This window comes from Kryptolebias marmoratus, linkage group LG9, assembly GCF_001649575.2.
Source record: "Kryptolebias marmoratus isolate JLee-2015 linkage group LG9, ASM164957v2, whole genome shotgun sequence".
Lineage (NCBI taxonomy): Eukaryota > Metazoa > Chordata > Actinopteri > Cyprinodontiformes > Rivulidae > Kryptolebias > Kryptolebias marmoratus.
In genome coordinates, this window is record NC_051438.1 from 22,523,540 (window position 1) to 22,543,092 (window position 19,553).

The 19,553-nt window shown below is 35.3% G+C and overlaps 1 protein-coding gene across 5 annotated transcripts in view; it reads right to left on the reverse strand.

Annotated features, from left to right (window-relative positions):
• diaph2 (diaphanous-related formin 2) overlaps positions 1–19,553 on the reverse strand; it is a 347,968-nt gene that overhangs the window by 96,017 nt on the left and 232,398 nt on the right. For all 5 annotated transcript variants that reach the window (XM_017408298.2, XM_017408297.2, XM_017408299.2 and 2 more), the window contains one exon: positions 7,298–7,422. In XM_017408298.2, the coding sequence (XP_017263787.1) occupies positions 7,298–7,422 (125 nt within the window). The remainder of the gene's footprint in view (positions 1–7,297; positions 7,423–19,553) is intronic.

Sequence of the window (19,553 nt, forward strand, 5' to 3'; positions counted from 1 at the left end):
AAGTGTCACAACCTTACAGGGCACTGATTGGCAAATGTCAAAAAAAAAAAAAAAAAAGTTTTTGCTATGTTACACATGTCACAAAGGAGCAGCAACAGACCAAAAACAAAGGTGACTTCAACCATGACACTTTTGTTGATCAAACACAGCAAATTTATTTTAGGGTCATTTTAGATTTTATATCTCACTTGATATTAGAAATTTTCTTTATTTACTTTATTGACTTTATTTAATCCCATCTGAAACACTTTTTTCAGGGGTGTGTAAGACTATTTTTACCTGTTTATTTAGCTAAACTGTGACATTATTAGAAAAAAAGAGAGAAACATCAGTTGAAAAGTGCAGACTAAAGCTGTAGCATTTCTGCAAAACTGTTTTAATTACAAAGACTTGAAGAGGATCAGTAAGGTATCAACTTTCAGACAAAGACTGTAAGACTACTGAATGCACACTCTACACCCTCAAACCTCCATATAATATTCTGCATATATTAATGGATCCCTTATTAGTTCATTCTTATCATTTTGATCATTAGTACAATAACAAGAAAATGCCTGCAATCTTCTAATAAAATCCAGTGCAGAACGCTGATAACTAAATTGAATCTTCACTCTTGAATGTTATAATCGTAACAAAACATTATCAAGTTAATAGTGAATAAGAACATCTTGATAGGAGTTTTATTACATTTACGTTGAACACACAAACACACATCTGCAAGCTTACAAATCGTGCATTTTTGGCCTATGTTAGGCTCTTGAAGTTTGCAACATCAGGCCCTGCAGCCACAATAACTTATTAAAGTTCCTTGTTGGTGATTAGATAATTTGTCTTTGGGAAGCACAAATTCAGACAGATGATTAAATAACCGAGGAATTCGCTGTGCAGAGCAGAGAATATAAAATACATACATGCAAATAAGATCTACTAATATAACCTAACTCACATACAACACAAAGACAGCTGGTGTTTAATCTTCTAAAAGTTCTGCAACAGTTTTATTTTTATTGTTGATTTTTTCCATTTCTTCCACTGCTGCCACTTTCATTACAGTGGTTGCAAGAAGTGACGACTCAAGCACAGATGGGAACATGACTAGCTGAAGTACGTGAACGGTGAAAACAACAACTTAGGTACATTTATTGTTGCTGCCAATATTTATACCTCAGATTTGACACACACCTGAGTCTTCAGATTTCCAAAGATAACTTTAGCAAGTGTTTGTACAGTAAACACTCTTAGAATGTGTTAATTAAAATTTTGGGATTTAACAATGCATAACTTTGGATAAAATGTGACAATTTGTTTTTTTTTGTATGACTAATTTTTGTATTGCTTTGTCTGAGATATTATTTGAGTCTGGACATTTACATCAGTTGAGAGACAAATCAGGCAATGCATAATACTGCTTTAAGTATGTAGGTTAATAAACCTACAGTGGTTTAAACTAAGTTTTAGCTAATTAAAAAGCAAGATGGTTTAGATGTGCTTTTTTTTTAAATGGGCAAGCAGTTTGCAATGCATTTTATTAGAAGAAAACACTTGTGTTGGGTGGTGGTTGTGGTATTTCCTGAAAGGTAGTGATCAGTAGAGCATGCTTTTTTGGGGCAAATAGCGAAAGCAAATGTTTGTATAAAAATATCTATTTATTTATTTACTCACTTCTAATTCACAAATAGTACAGGAATAAACACAATGGTTATATGACAAAATGTTCTAATTCATAAAGTTGTAGTAAACATGGACAACTTCTCCAAGCAGCAGTGTTTATTGCCACTTAGAAAAGAAAAAAAAAGGACAAAAAAAAAAGAAATTGGAACATACTGTATTGCTGCTGTTTAAAGTCAGACTAGAACAATTCTTTATTTGACCTTAAGTGTCTCATACCGCACCTCTGAACAAACCAACCCCGAAGCCAGTAGAGTCCATAACTTTGCTGTTTGACAACAGCCATTCGTTGACATAATGTAGTGACCCTCTTCCATTGAAGAAAGAGCTAAATCAGGGTGAAGACCCTGCAACAAGAAAAAGGTGATACCTGTGTAAATTTCTCTGTTGATTTTTAAGCCACATAGCTGGGATTGCAGACTTGCCCCAGAGGCTGGTAAAAGCCTGTCTGGCCCGAACCTGTGCGGGAGGACTTAGCTGGTTTCAGAAACAGACATTTTGAGAGGGAACTCAAATCCAAGAACTTTAGGCTCCCTAATTACCAAAAGGTATCAGCAAATAATGCAGAATAAATTGTTAATCAAACAGCTGGGTGTCAGTAAGACAAGTATATGGAATTATTTTTATGATCAAATAACATACTTTTCTATAAAGGTGAAGTTTTGATTAATCAGATCTTTTTTTGTTCTTTGTTTTTCTAAGCACATTAAAATTATGGGCATTTTCAAAGTAAAACATTGTTTATAAGCAACAGCTTAAAGCCACTCGGCACCATTCACTCAGCCTTATTGAAAAATCTGCAGGAAGATGGACATTGCAAAGAAGTAACTCAATGTCTAACAATGCACGTCACTAAAAGTACCTTGTACTTTGAAAAAACGCAAACTAACGCATAAACTAAATGTGCATTACTTTAAATGAAAGGTCAAGATAACAACATATTACTGCTGAGGTGTGCAAAGAAAATTTAAATACAAAGCACAAAAATAGAAGCAACAGGAATACTACTAAGCAAACAAGAAATAACTTTATTTTCATCCTAATAGTAATTTGATGCACATTCTAAGTCAGTGTCAGTTAAATGTGCAGGATAACTGACCTACAAGTAACATTTTTATACTTTGTCACATTTTGAAGAAAAAACAATGGCATGGGGTGAATTTATTTCTGTTTCTGTATGCCACAAACATGTAGATGATTGGCATAAGCAGAAACAGATATGTCATGAATCTATACGAGAAAATACAGACTTAAAAGGGCTCACAGACACAGTATTATGTGTAGCTGAACCCTCAGTCATTTCCAATTCAACAAATTATATAGCAAATTTATTGGCAATGTTCCTTTAAGACAAGTCCTTATCCCTTAGTGTGTGAAGATGGTAGAGAAAGAAATGTTTTAACTCTGGCTTTTACCAAAAATAAAAGGTTAAGGTGAATATCAGAATGTTGGGTTAGGTTATTAAGTGCTGCACAGGGGGATGTATTGGACATGTCCAAGCATTCATCAGGCTTCAGTCTGTTCTCTCACAGCCATCATCTAGCCACCTTACTACATCAATATTCTTGTATGCAGAGTCCCACTCCACTCTATTCTATCATACCCAGCAGCAAACGCACATTTCTGTGTGTGTGTGTGTGTGTGTGTGTGTGTGTGTGTGTGATGGTGCATGTGATAGCAATAGCCTCTCCGGTGAAATAAGGCTCTCTGGGGGCTTGTGCCTCAACTGTAGAGCCTTTCTGCCCCCCCATTACTTCTGACAGATAGAGATCACTAAACTGCTGAACAAACACCCCATTCAGTAATTTGCATACATTACAGTAATGGAAAGAGAAAAATGTATCAATAAAGCCAAATGAAGTGCTTCAGTTAAGTTTCTGTCTCTCTTGCTCTTTCTCTCTTTCTTTCTTCCGTTTGCTGAAACAGTGCAGTTTCTTCTTAAACACACACACACACACACACACATGTATTTATATATATATTTAGGTTCCATTTGACTTTTTAAATTGGGAAAATACAATGTTCCAGCCATAAATTAAAACTAATGAAAAAAAAAAAAAAACAAAAAAAAAAAAACATGCACATAATGCACAATTTGTTGTTCAAAACTTCTTCAAAAGTATGCAAAGACTTACTGGACTTAAAATACTCTCATGTGGCCACTGCCTGCTCATCTTTGTCTTGGAAGAAAACTGACAAAAGTCACACTGAAACAGACACAAAGTGACCTACATGCACTGTAAATTACTCCTTTTCTCTGCCTTTCTGTATCTCTAACACACACTCAAGTACAGGCTGTCTCATTCATCACAGGAGACAACAGTCAAGACAACTGGGCCTCACTTAACTTTTTCAGGGTTACTCAAGCATCAAATGCATGACTTTTAGTTGTGGTTGTTGTTCTCCCATCTGTTATGCTTCATGGAGCCAACATCCCTTTTTTTATTCCAAGACAAAGTTTAAGAAATGGAATCTCTTCCTTAACTTTTTTATGTGCAGCATTACAACCGGCGATCTAAAACAACCAACACTGTATTGATTGTAACCATAAGTACTAAAGCCTATTTTAAAATTGAACAAAATGTTGCTAGGTTTTTCTAATGATGAAAAATCATTATAAACAGAAACAAGTCACTATCACACAGTTGTCTGTTTTTGGACACAGTTTGAGTGGGACTTAATAGCTGTCAAAATATGTGATTTTTTAAAAATGTTTTTAATTTGAATTTTTTGTATACATATATCATCTAAGATAAAAATAATCACTAAACACACATCATTCACTACCAAACGTCCATCACATAATTTGTAATAAATGAGCAGAATCATGTTTTGTTGTCAACAGTTACAAGTCATGTTTTTAAATTTTAACACTGATGATGACACTTGACAAATATCAGGTTGGTAAAATATCCCCTGGATGTAAACAAAGTTAAAGGGAGAACAATGGTATCCGAGACACCTAAAAGGTAAAGTTCTTCTCTCCTTCTAAAAAGAAATGGCGACTAAAAGCTGTGAGGACTGGAGTCGATAACAGTAGTCATTTTGGGGGAGGAAATTGAGCGGTGGAGAGCGTTAAATCAATAGCTGGGGCTAAAATCATATGCAAATAAGCTGTGCCAAGATATTCCAAATCCTAATGGCGAGATTTCTGCTTGTAACTGATCATAACTGATCGCCAAATTTAGTTGCAAACAAAGGCAAAGAATATTTGCTGTTTTCAAACACAATTTTGACAAAAATCCTGATGAGCTTGAGCTACATTAACTCTCAAACAGATACTGAATATAAATATAGGTATAGAAAATATGTTAAAAGCATAAGAATTCTAATCAAAAACACTGAAAGAGTGTATATTTTGACAGCGATTATGAATTTAAACTTGTTAACTTCTGCATCTCCAGAAGATGAAAAAGAACTCATTATTTTCCAGAGTTTATGTTGTACTTGTATTTTTTTTGTGGAGATTTTACTTTTTTATTTATTTCTCACGTGTATTCTAACAGTCACACACTACTGATTATAGACTTACTTCCACAAATCGATCATAATAATTAGCAACACATTTATTAGGTTGATTCTACAATCTGATGCACAGGATGCACTGTGGCAGTTTTTCTAAGGTTGGATAATGAATGTGGTAGTCTCTAACAATATCATAAAAAAGCAGTACACAGACAAAGGCTAACATTGTTAAGGCAGAGGAAAAAAGGTTAAAATGATGGACAGGAATAACTTCCATCATTTCCCTTTTCATTCTGCTATAATTTGGCTTGGCAGAGGAACAGATAAACTGTAGGGAAAATACTTAGTTGAGTTATGTCTTGCTGCACTGAAAAATGACTATACTGTGAGAAAACGGATAAAAGGTATTTCTGTCAGTTAACCTGTTTTTTCAAATTAACCTGCAATCATGTTTTCCTCCACTGAAATGGACACAAAACTGCTAAAGATGGCAGATGTAGACTACTTTAATTAGCTGAAATTATGGCGGAGAGACACTGATGTGTAATGAGTTTTGGAATCATGCCAACAGTCAGACACACACCAAACTGAAATCCTTCATTTCTTCACAAGAGTATCTTGAGGGGTATCTGATGAAATTGACTGCTTATCAGTCAAATTTCCCTTTCATTATCATTGCATGGCTGCATATCCCCTCTTCATTCTATCTAATTATTGTTTTTTTCTTGTAATGCCATTGCCTGTATGATTTTCTTTTTCCAATCTGCATTTAAAATAAGAACATTTTTTTCAAGATTATTGTGACATCATCTCACTAAATACTATAAAAAAAGTTTTTGATTAGTAGATGTAAATACCTATACAAGTGGATGGAACTATTGTGTCCAAAACTCTTGATAAAAACATACCATAACACAGCACAGAAAAAAGACAAAAGGCAAGGTGAGAGCCAAAAGTACTTAAGTCCTTCTAAGCCTCCTTCCAACCACCAACACTCACTTGATCAGGTGAGATGGGGAGAAGGGGAGAGAGACGGGTGTTTCAAGTCATGGCCAGCCAGCTTCTCACTGCTATCCTCTAGGGAAGAACTCCAGACAGTGAAAAAAAGCCATACTGCAGTATATCTACACTTCTCCATTTCCTCTCACTCAAGCATTCAGTTCTCGCAGGAGCTGGGGAATCAATACTGGCATTGGGGGGGCAGAGCAGCTTTCCTGCTTGCCTGCTTTTCTCCAGCACTACCGCTAGAGATTCCTGAGCCACAGATTTATTCACTTATTTATAATTTGACTATTTTAATGTTCTCCTTTGATTCGGAGCAGATTGTTCATGCGTTGGTAGGCTATCACCTTAATGCCGCCCAACGTGCAAACTCAGTGTAAATAAATATCAGATGAAAGGATACAGATATCAGGTTATGTGTTAGCGCCTAGCATATGAACACACCCACTCAATATTTTAAATACTCATGAGAGTTTTTATTTGCTTATTAAAATGTAAAACAACAAGCGTCCTGGAAGCTGCGCTGGAGGGTTTTTTTTTATGTAAGATGACCTTAGGGTGTTACCAGCAGACTTGATTTTCACCATTGATCAAACTTACACGCCGAGGACCTTTTCCCTCTGAGAGGACATTCAAGAAAGAGCAGGGACATGGTTAATTTAATTTGGGAGCAGAGATGCTTGGGTTAAAGTGAAACACTCTGTTATCACAACAGGAGAGGTGCCACGGGAAAAGATGGTTCTGTGGAGAGGTTCATGTGGCTGGCCAAGAGATGAAATCAGGGATAGGCGATAAGATGGTGTGAGGGGCTAGAGCCCCTATTAGAGGCCCTCGGGGGACAGGCAGCAGTGGCAGGGTGCAGTAAAAATAGCAATGGGCATGATTTCGCTCTTGGGACACAGGGTGGAGTGAAGAGGGAGATCTGATCAACATTTCACAGCGAAGCAGCCGGATCCATTCCCTACAATCTCTAGGGTGTCACCTATCATCCCAAGTGACTTAAACGGCTTACCACTGCCAGGCACAACACAAACAATAAGCGCCTTCACCACTGCGACAGACAAAACAAAACAAAAAATGTTCTAATATCATTCAATACATGTGATGGAGTGAAGGAATTCCTTCAAGTAAAAGTAAAAATAACCAGAATAAAAAAGGATATGGACATCTTTTCCACAAACTTATCTTGCTGGTCATCCGTTTTGGGGAAGTTTTCAATATCATTCTCGAGCCTCTGAATGTGACGTTCCATGGTGCTCAAACTGCTCTTCAAGATTTCAGCAGACACTGAAAGACAATACAAAAAATAAAAACACAACAGATTAGTATCGACATTTGGGCTCATCAACACAAATTGTTGCAAATTTCACATTATATTAAAAACCAGCTGTGACTGAGTCACATTGTATATTTTTACATACTGACTTCAACAAACTGCATTTGTGTGTGGCCTAGAAGCATCACATGTGAGTACAGTGTGCGTGCGCGCGCTGTGGCTCATTAATCAATCTGTAATCACCGTTTGCAGAGTTGCTGTGGAATCCACAGTATTCAGATTAGGCCTTTCAAGTAGAAACTTCAAAAAGCAAGCGGTGTCTAATGGGATCAGACGGGACAGGAACATGGATGCAGTAGCATGTTTATGTTGCAGTTCAGGAGTTAGTTTCACTGATGGACTCGCACACACATGCAAAGCTACTTCGCATCTTGCAGACACTGAAAGAATATATTAAAGAGAGCTATGCAGAAAGCCAGCAAATAAACTTGTATCTTGATGTTTTGAAAAAAAAATTGTCCGTAATACTTAACTTCAGAAGCTTTGTTATTTTACTGCAACATCGGCAAAATTTGCTATCAATTTATATTTCATTTTGATTGTCTTTGATGTTTATAAAAGGTTCAAGCCTTTGGTAAGACTTGAACCTTTTATAAACAAATTGTTGATAGATACATTTAAAAGCCAACAGTGTGATGGCCAGAGGTGATGAGCAACTAAATAAGAATGAAAGATGAAAAGATTGATTCACTAGCCTCCAATCAATTATCCAACCTAACAAAGTTTGTGTAAAGCCTGGTCAAAGGTTCTGAGGTTAGTAAAATATGTACATGAGTGTTCATGAGGAACAGGATTCAAGGAGTCAAGAGCTCCATTTATTGGAAGCCCAATGACTGTACTTCAAAAACATGCAAGCTGGTTGTGAAAGCTCTAAGAATACTGCTCTTCTGGACTGACATGAACCACATATTTCAGCCTAGTTTAGCCATCAGGTTTCTCTGCTTTGGTAACAGAAAAACACACAAGAAATTAGGTTGATGGAGACTAAAAATGATCTTTGGACATGTAGAAAATAAATGAATATAAATAAATATAAAGTATAAGTGTAAGTTTAATAAAGTGGGAAATAAAATGCTTTTGCTGTTTTGCTTTTCTACTGAAAGCAATTTTCATCAACTGTTTTATTTTTCAGTAAAAAGAAATTAGTCAATAATGCTCTTTATCAAATGTTCCCAACGAGGAAAAAAAAATCCAGGTTTTTGTCAATTTTTCTTTAGGGCTGTTTTTCATTCTTGTAAGACTAGTCACAATCAAATGCATTATTAGCAGCTCCAAATTTTGGGTGTTTTACCATCTAGATGTTCTTTAAACATCAGCACCTTTGTTGCAATTTTTTAACAACCAATCATGTCCAGGCAGGACTTGCAATGAGCCTAAAATAAGGATTGGTACCAGATTTTATTGTCTAGCATTGTTTTACATTTTATTTTAGTATTGTTATTTTTTTCTGTTTTTTATCAGTGACATGCATTTCTTTTATACGTGTCTTTGTCTATTTTATGAAAGGACTTTATAACAACATGTAATTATTTCACAGTGGTTATATTTTAATGTCAGCCTTTTTTTTTGCACTTACTCTGGGCAGGATGATATTTGTTTTCACTGTAATTTGTAAAACAAAACCATTCACAGCATGCGCTCTCTTTTAGTAACATTTTGCTTCAAAGTTTTTTTAAGTACTACTGATCTCAGTAAGAGCAGACCCTGCAGACAACACTGTGGGCAGTTCACTCTTTAAAACAGATCATTTTGTAAAGATGGCTAAACTCATTTAATATTTTTGGCTGTCTTTAAATGTTTGTTACATTCTGACCAAAGATGGTCACAGCATTCCAATGAGGCATCTGAGAGTTGTGTCAACATGGAAAAAAGGGATAATTCATCACCTATGAATATACTTAAAAATGACAAATTGTATGTAGTAGTTGCAAACAACTTAGTCTTACCATGTGCTTAATATTTTATTAAAATACTATGACTAAAAATGGTGATCGACTACTTGTTAAGTATTACTATTCCATCTTACAACCTTCTCCAAACACATGCTGAATGAAAATCAATTAAAATAAATAAACAAATGCTAAAGTCATAAACAACTTCAATAACCAATACTTATTAACACTTTAAAGGTAATCTAAGCACTTTGATGTAACTGAAGTGCTAAGGGAATGGATCGACAAATAAGATGTCAGATGCAGCCTTGTGATACAAGGGTCAGCCGATTTTTTTTCTTTCTTTGGCTTTGGTCTCAGTTTCATTTTCAAACAATAAAATATTGCAGCGGTTTGTGTGTCTCACATTCTCTCAAACAAGCACAATCCTATAAACCACACACATACACAGATGCACATAAACTGCCTGCTGCCTACAGTTTAGCAGCAACACAGTGTAAGTCAGGGGTGAGCTCCCGGTTATTATTGGACTTTACAACTAGCTGGTTGGGTAGGCAGACTGGGAGAATCCCAACCCATCCTCCCCAATTTCCGTAGAACTCACTCCTGGGAATGACACTGAACAAAATGCGCTATCACATAGTCTGTTTCTTCACTGATAGGGCCTCTGAGATCCACATGCTCTCGCCACTATGATCTTAGCTTCACTAATGGTGAAAAGGGAACGTGAACAGCGAGAGAGGTGGGCAGAGGATGCAAGAGAAGAGACAATTACATCCACATGGAGCCGCAGGGAGGTCTTTGTCAGGCACTGTGGCTTCTGATAGTAGTATTATAGTTGCTTGAGGCCCAAGTGATAGTACTGAGTAATGGTTTGGCTGAAACACTGATTATAGTAACTACAGTAGCCAAGAAATAGTGGCTCAGTCTCTGCAATGGTGTTTCAGGGGAGCTGTTAACAGGATCAGAGTGAAGCCATGGGACTTCAGAACAGACTATTGTTTATAGGGGAACTGCTCACCACTGAGACACACTGACACAAATACAGCAGCTGAATTGTTTTCACCGGACAAATGTAATTTTTATAGACTGCTATAGTAAATTTTGATAGGTTTATTAATGCTTTTGGAAACAACATGCATCATTACACATCTTTGTTCTAATAAAAACAGGTCTGCAAAATCTGGCACCAATTCCTTTAGTATATCATTAAAAAATTACAACAAAAATAACGAAGGCTTTTCTGGAAACAAAATATGGCAACATTAGTGTCTTCTGAACAAAATCCAAGTGGATCAGGGGATAAATAGAGGACGGGGGGTTGTGCATTATAATAATGGCAGTGAGGAAGACCCACATGTGTCTTTCAAAAGACACACTTTATATTTTAAAAGGAAATAGCTGCTGCAGATTTTGTGATGTATGAGGGACATGAGGGAGTACAAGAAAGACAAAAGGCAATTTGAAAGACAAGATTCTAACTTAACATTTTTATTGATATGGGCTCAGCAATACTAGCTGTTGGCACATTCCTCACTCCTAAAATAAAATTAGATAAAGAGGGAACATATTTTATTAAGCTTTGCCAAGCTTCCCTCAAAGAAAATGTTAGGTGAAAAATACAGTGTAGCTCACAATACCAAATCAACCACTTTAATGTGAACATGTCAACTTTCTATTCAGCAATGTGTAAAATGGGGCAATTTTCATTTTGATTTATAGACAAATAATACCATGGTTTCAAGCAGTGTTCTTCAAATGGGGCCTAAGGTTACAAAGCAAATTGAGATTTATTTTGAATGCTTCTGCCAATGTGGCAAGGAATAATTTTTTTTTTTAAATAATGTTTGAAAAAAACAAAGATAAAAAGTACATAAAAATGAAAAAGTCAAATATATTTCTGGTTAGTCAAATGATTGTTTTTAAGTAATTAAAACAAACACTACAAGGACTAATGTTATAAATTATTTAATCACTATTGTATATAGCATGTTTGAAAATGATAAGAACGAAGGTAACATACTAAATAAGCTTTTGAACCACAAAAGCTTTGCACTCCTGTTAAGGTCTTTAAAAAGTGCTTGTTCTTACAAACAAAGAAGAGAAGTGTTGGGTTTTAAATGCATGGTGGGAACCAGAGTTCATATCACAAACTGTAGAATGTTTTTGATCCAATGTGATGTATCACAGCAGGTTTTAGATGAACTCCAAATGTACAACCCTAGTATATACACATATACATACATATAGCCTCCCAGCAAGAAGGTTGCAGGATTGCTTCCCGGCCTGGGGCCTTTCTGGGTGGAGTTTGCATGTTCTCCTTGTGCACAAATGGGTTTACTCTGGGTACTCCCACAGACCAAAAACATGCATGTTAGGTTAATTGATGACTCTAAAATTGTCCCTAGGTGTGAGTGACAGTGTGAATGGTTGTTTGTCTCTATGTGGCCCTGTGATGGACTTACGACCTGTCCAGGGTGTCCTCTGCCTCTCGCACAGTGACTGCTGGGGATAGGCACCAGCTCTCTGCGACCCCAAATGGATAAGCGGGTAAAGAAAATGGATGGATGGATGGATGGATACATACATATATACTTTTTTTTTTCTTTTGCTGAAAGGGGTGTCAAGGTGTAGGATGAAACAGTGTAAGGACAGGAGCAAACTTTGTCATAGAAAATACATTACTGATCAGCAGTCGGTGACATCCTGGAGATAGAATCTAAGCCAGCTTTGTTGTTTCCACCTGAAACTGTTCACCACCTCATTCTCTATACACAAGGGATGAAAGGAGGTAACAACCTTTAAACTTGACCAGATAAACAAAATCTCCTGAGGAGTATATTTTTATACCAGGACAATGGTAATAAGACACTGATAAATCTTCTTTCCTCTTATGTATATTTAGCATCAGTTAGAGCTATTTTAAATATCCCAATCCCTGTCATGGGATGATGAAAATTCACTTTGTCTTTTTTAATGCTGGTTCTACCTGAAAGTGAATATGGAATGAAGTGGGAGGCAGGATACTGTACAGAAGACAGACCAAACAAGAGGATAAACACAAATCTGTGTGTTCCCTTTCAGTGGGAATCAAAGCCTCTCTAGTTGCAGCAGCAAATGTGATATTGTTGCTGTGGCACAGCAGTCACATTGTTCTTTCTGATTTTCTTGGATCATGTGATGTTAAAAACAGCAGGCAGGAGAAAGTGGCAAATTAGAAAATTTAATGGACAGCATAAACAAAGGAGTGGGGCCAAAGCTTGTGGTGCAGTATTATCTGTAAACATCACGACAAAAGCTTTAGCTTTCAAACACAACTGGCTTCCCTTGGTTTGATTGTACTTGCTGTGTGGATGAAGAATAAATAAGTAAATAGTCTGAGTTATTTATCATTTTTTAAATAATTAAAAACATCTGTTATGATGAATTATTTATTATTACACAAACGTTTAGAAAACACTGTTATTGCATTATGATAGAAAAAAGTCACAAGGCACAATCAGTGTAACTGTAACTATGAATGTTGAATTAATTGCAGGCTCTTAAAAGAGTTGATTTTCATTTACTTTATTTTTCATTACATTTAGCTTAAAGCCTTTAAATACCAAACTGATTATCTATGTGGAGGATTTTTTGTTTGATTAGAAGAACCTCACCCCCAAAAATGTCAATAAAATACAGTGTTTTCTATAAATCAATTGAATTTATGAAGAATAAATAAATATATTTCAAGATAAAAACTAAGGTGGAAAAAGAATTATTACAATCTGATGCAACATTGGTTAAGTTCTTCATGCAACAACTTCAGCCCATTATCAGTGCATAGTTTTGCAGTGTGACATGGTTATAAATTCAGTTTATCTAATAGCATATCTATGATTCTTCACATTCTCGACCATCACTGTCATCTACATAAATTCTGCAAAAAAATTATATATAACAGTGTTTTCTATATATAGTTGCAATATTTACAGTGGAATAGAGAAGTAAATAGGTGTTAGATCAAGAGTAATTGAGAAAGAATAGTTTCAACTTTAAAAAAAAAGTACAAAAGTAAAAATTTTCTTGTAACTCGCTCTCTAGAGGGAGGGCTTGTTTACAATGAGGGTCATGTCTGCAAGACTTTATTGCTTTTGGCAGCCATACGAGCTACAGCCCAGTGCCAGATCTCTGGAGGAATTACAAATGGAGTCAATTACAATATATTTTGATGCATGGGAAAGTTTAGACATTGACCTGGGGTGATGACTATTCCCCGGAAAGTGCTGAGGAAATCAGTCAGGATGATGTGCTGGTGCCCAATGAGAGCCTCTGCCCTCTGCAATAAAAAAAAAAGAGTCAAGAACCCACTGGGGCATAGTGGTTTACTTCCCCTCTACTGACAACCAAACACCTGAACTGGGAACCTGTAGTAATTCGTCTGTGCTAAGGCATATTTGTTATTGATATTGTTATGATTAATTTTATGAACAAAAACAACAACAACAAAGTAGAATATTTATGCAGGGTGTATATATGCGAGGGCCAAAGTCTGAGCATCTGCTGTTTTGATTCTCAAGTATCAGGCTATTAAGTGAATACAATGATTTGGACAAATACCAACTGAAGGTCATTTTTGTCCTCGGTGAGGAAAATAACAAATGCACAGGCTCTTTATAAATGCCATGTATGATAACATAACTAAATCACTGCACTTTGCTAATGATTGCCATGTGCTTAAATGACCGATTAAAACCACATTCATTTCATAATTACGAATGTGTTTTAATCATAATTATTAACACAGTTTATCCTAATGCTCACATTTACACAAGTATCTATATTTTTAAATATGAATTGTAATGCCAACAAAGTTGAATCTGACTGCATTCACATGAAGAAAGGGTTTCTGTAAGTAGAAAGAGAACTTGTGTGACTGTACAAGACTAGAAAGGTTCTCAGTGAGGAGAGTGGCGATCATGTTAGCCTTCAGTGGTTCACTCATACCCCTTTCCTTATTCAGTCTTAAAGTTAGAGAGGCGCCGATTGCAGTTTTCTAGGTTAATTACAGTTTTTGTAAAACCCGGACCTGACTTTCTAACTAAGTTCTTCTTCCTATATGAAAACCTTTACCACATTTGCTAGTGTGAATTAGCTCATTCTAGCATAAATTAGCCCCACACTTTAAAACTGGAGAAAAATAATGGACATTTGAATGTCTAATCTGCTGGTCATTGATCGTGCTGAAAATCACTTAAACCTGATCACTGACTAAGCGATCTATGCATCCCTATTTAAAGTTGTACCTAGATGTGGCTTTTTCACCTGACACCATCACCTTTACACACTTTAATTTGCATTTCTACATTCAATCATCCTAAAACCTTGCTTGCATCTTTACCTTTTCTGAGATATGCAAAATACAAGGCAAACATGTTTGGAACAGTAGTGCTTTTTATGCTGCTGTACTTTATGACTAACTATCACTCTATTTGTGCAAGGATCATCAATGAAAATATCTTTGGAATTCACAACCACACAAATCCATTTCAGATCTAAAACATTTACCATTTAATTATGACAAAACTTTAGTTAATCTGCAGTGCAAGCAAGCAGCAGCAATTACCAGAGGGTAAGCCCATGGGTGAACACACAAAAATGAACGCCTACAATGAGATATCCACAATAACACTCAGAGCAATTCTGCCTCATTGTATGACATGCTCAATTTATCCTGACACACAGGATTCCTTTTTTAAGTATTTATATAAGCATCCTACTTCTAAAAGGTTTTTACTTTTTCATAATGAAAAAAAAAGTATGTTGTTATAGATATATACTGTGCAAAAGGTGAAGTATGCCATGCACTGCACAAGATGAACTACTTCTGTCAAACAACATGAAAAAAGTTTTGCATGAAAAAAATAAAAGGAAAACATATGCTGAGTTTTTGTAATTATGGAGTATGCAATACGCATGATGCAAGAGAATAAAATACGGTTTGACTAAAGTGCAATATGGATGGGTCTTTTTGCAGTCTAATAAAAGAAGCTGTGCAATTTCTTCCATTTACTTGCCAACTGTGAGACAGAAAACAATGTCACTTTCTACCACGACTTCAGCAACATGCTATGCAAATCTGATGCATGTAAAACGTGAGACTAGACAAAAGTTGCCTGAAGCTGTTGCACAACAAGCCAATGACTTCATGATAGCAGCCTACAAAAAAGATGTTCAAGATCTTTTTTTTTTTCCACAAGTAAATTAAAATTTATAGTTAAAGCCTGAGAAAAGTATTTTAATAATCATTATGTGTCCATATATGGTTTATTTATGAATTCATGTTCGCATAAAGAGCTGAGGATGTTTAATAATTCTGCTTTGTAGAAGTACCAAAGATATATTAATCTTGAAAACTACTTTGACAGCTGAAAATAGAGAAAAGTCTAGTTTGTTAAAAAGGAAACAACAAGGTTTTACTACAAACATTGCAATTATATTCACATTCACATTGTTTATTGTTAGTGTGTTAAGCCAACTCCTGTAATTAGGTGTATTTCAGCGATACTTAAATATTGTGGAAATATTTAGAAAATGTCTCAAAGGTGTGCAACTTCATACAAATCCATACTTCTGGCTTTTTCTTTTTGTTCCCATTTTTTGCTTACTTTTAGCAATATATATCATAATGCAATTTGATTCTGAGAAAAAAAAGAATACTCTTGGAAAAAGTTCATGGTGATTTTTTTAAAGCAACAATACCACCTGCTTCAGACTAAGAGATGCTGTGAGCGTTTACCTGCCTTCTAAAGTCTGTTGTTTTAAAGATTAGCTTTTTACACATTGATTACCTCCTTTTTTCTGCCTTTTTCTCACTTTCTCACCTTCTATCCTTGTCACTTTTGGTTCTTTCTTTTCTTTTTTCTTTAACTCAGGACATTCTATTCTTCTCTTGTTTGTTTTGCTTCCTCTCATGTTCCCATTTGTAGTGCAAGAGCTCCCTCTGTGAGAGACATTGTTGCCAGACAAAGGAAACACTCTAGATCTGAATACTTATACAAATAATACTAAAGTTACCTGGTAAATATTTAGGGAGGGAAGGCCAAGTTTGGCTTCTTTTGCACAAATATTTTTTTTTTAAAAGTTACTGATTCATCAGTACTTTAGTAGCACAAAGCAACATTAGGCGGGGTTCGTTCAAATCTAAATCACTGTGTACAACAACATGAGGTTCATTATTATTTTAAAAGTGCCATAAAATAAAAACAATTCTAAGGACCATTTCTACCATGAATACTTATGTCAGTCATGACTCAAACATGTTTCAGAATTTAAAATCCTGTTTTACTAAATAAAATGCTGACTAAAGGCATATTAAGAATGAAAATATCACTTTGACTTACCTTAAATGAGGTAGCTGATATGATAAAAATATTTCAAAAGCCCACATTTTCTTAAAACAACACTCCCTATTAGACTATCAATTATTTTAAAGGTGCCATACTTATGTAGTGTCAGCTGATAAAAGCAGGTGACAAATATCACTTTTCTACATGTTTAAGGCTATTAAGCAGTCAGTGTTATACTTCAGAGGATTAACTTGCACTTCTGTAAGATAAGTGTGAAAACTGTGATGTTTTCCTTCATCTGAGGAAACTGTTGGCAAACTGTCACAGCTGTTTGTCAGACAACAAACTGTGCCATCTTTGAAGAGATCCAAGTCCTTCTTCAGTTGAAGCTTCAACGTGTGGTTTTGCTATTAAATTTCATTTTAGGCTGAAGGAAATCCAGCACTTCATTAAAACTATTTCTTAGGAGCAGCTAATAATTTTGATATGGTCCAACTAAGAGCAGATCTTCAGCTGCAGCTCATATCTACTTTAATTACACTTTTCTTTCACTTATTGGGCTCAGACAAGGAAAAAACAGACAAGGTGTTGCAGCTAATTGTTGGACATGAAACCAAGTGTAATCTTTTATAATAATCTTCTGGATTGCTATGAGCTGGTCAAAAGCTGAAACACACTGCTGTTGTGCATTTTCATGTTGATCTTTTTGCAGCAGTGCACATTTACATGTTTTTAAAATGATAGTTGAGTTACAGGTCCAGCAGAGTCCGGTCTTTAGCTGTGAAATGTATCACAATTACACTGAAAAAAATTACAAATATAAACAGGTAGTATATAGCTATTATGTACTATTTAAATACTGATTTTGCTGTAATTAAAACTGAAGTGACTTAAGTGGTTTAACAATGAGGACTGTTTTCTTATATTCATTGTGTGTTTGATTTACATAATGTGTTTATAAACAATGCAATGTTTTACAATCTTAAAGTATTGTTCATCCAATCTGCTACCATCAGCATATTTTATTATGTATGACCTTATAATGAAAATTGTGTTACATCTCCCACAGATGAGAAAAGAAGCAAGGTCTTTTTGAGTGGTTTTAAGATGAACATGATCTGTCAAATGGCAGGTTCCATTTCTTGACCATGCTGGTTTTATCTGAAAAAGTGACTGGTTAAGGTTGGTTCCTGACAGCAGACTGTAGCAGAGGATAACTGAGGTAACTGAATGCATTAAATAAGCTAACCAACTAGCAAATGTGAAGCTGGGAACATGGTATTTGGCAGTGGCAGCAAGAATATGTTTTGAATTATTCAGTTAAATGTAGTCCTCAATCTAAATTCAGAAATGTCCAAAGGACAATACTGAACTGAATTTTAGCATAGCAGCACATGTGTGTGCTCTAAGGATAACAAAATCCCCAAACTATCAGGTCATAAACAGTATTCCTACAATAACCCATATTTCAGTTTTTTTTAATACTTAAAATAGTACATACATTTCTCCCTAAATAACACTGGCTTGTATAAGAATTATGATTTTTTTTTCTCCATAATTTGTTTAATTATTTATTGCTGAGTAATTAAAATTTAAGGTTTTTTCAAGGAGTTTGATGCAGCTGACAAATGTGACCGGACAGAAAAAATCAGCCCAGCTTCAGACTAACTTAACTGCATTAAGTGTTAAATGGACTGAAAATGCATTAAACAATACCTGATACTTTTGTCTACTCACATAAAATAACACAGAACTATATTTTTTTTTTAGTTAGATTTAAAGGTTTTTATTAGCTTTTCCACTGTTTTATTATTTTATGAAATATAAAAATATAGAAAATGTATTTTTTTTTAATTAAACAATATAAATCTCTAACTGGTTTCAACCAATTCTATGAATGTTATTCTACAGCAAAAACAGCAAACTAAGTTTGGTGAAACAACATTAGGAGAACAAGGTTGATAACAATGTAAAAAAAACTGGTTTTAAACAGTTACTCCCTTTAACCCTCCCATGGCATCCGGGTCAAATTGACCCGAGGTTACAAGAGTAAACACGTTTTACATGTTTATGTTTACCTCAGCTAACATGTCCAAACAGGAACAGTACTGGTCTCAGTTTCTTGATAATGGTATATGTATTTTAATTTTGTTAGCAGTTGGGCTGTAAGCCACATATGACTGCCTAAATTAGAAATTCCTGCCCTTCCATCATAAAGTCTATATAAAAAGATTCAGATTTTCTGTGGAATGACAAAGGTCAGATCAATTTTTCCACTAAGCCACATATGTCTTCATTTAGCTGTCACCATTCAAAGAGGACATCCCAGTCATTTAGCAAAATATGTTTAAATAAGTGTACAATTATAAAGCAGGCAGGGATGTGTTCAGTATTCATTTGGCTCGAGTGCTGAGATATCTTTTGTTTTTTTTTTTCCACATGAGATGAGACTCTGAACGCACGATTGCCAAGCCATAAACACAGCCCCCTTCCACCTCAGGCAATCCTTTAACTCATCAGTTGGGTAATGAGACTTTTGAGCTGGGAGATGAATTAAGTGGCTGATTTTCTTGTTTTTATTCCTCCGAAAAACTGAGGAGCTGAATATAGATTTGAAAGCAATCCAAGAGTGTGATGTATGTGGCGTGACCAACACACATCCAGAAATATAGCTCGGATAAAAAAGAAATTGATGGCTTTAGATAGAAGTGTTTGAGACAATCAGATTCCTGCATTAACGAATGTATGTTAATGCAAACTGAATCTCATCAAAAGAAAAAGTTCTAGTTTAAAGATTGCAAAAAAAGAAATAAAAAAGTGGGCAGTTGTCAAAAATATGAAAGCATCCTTTAAAATCAGCTT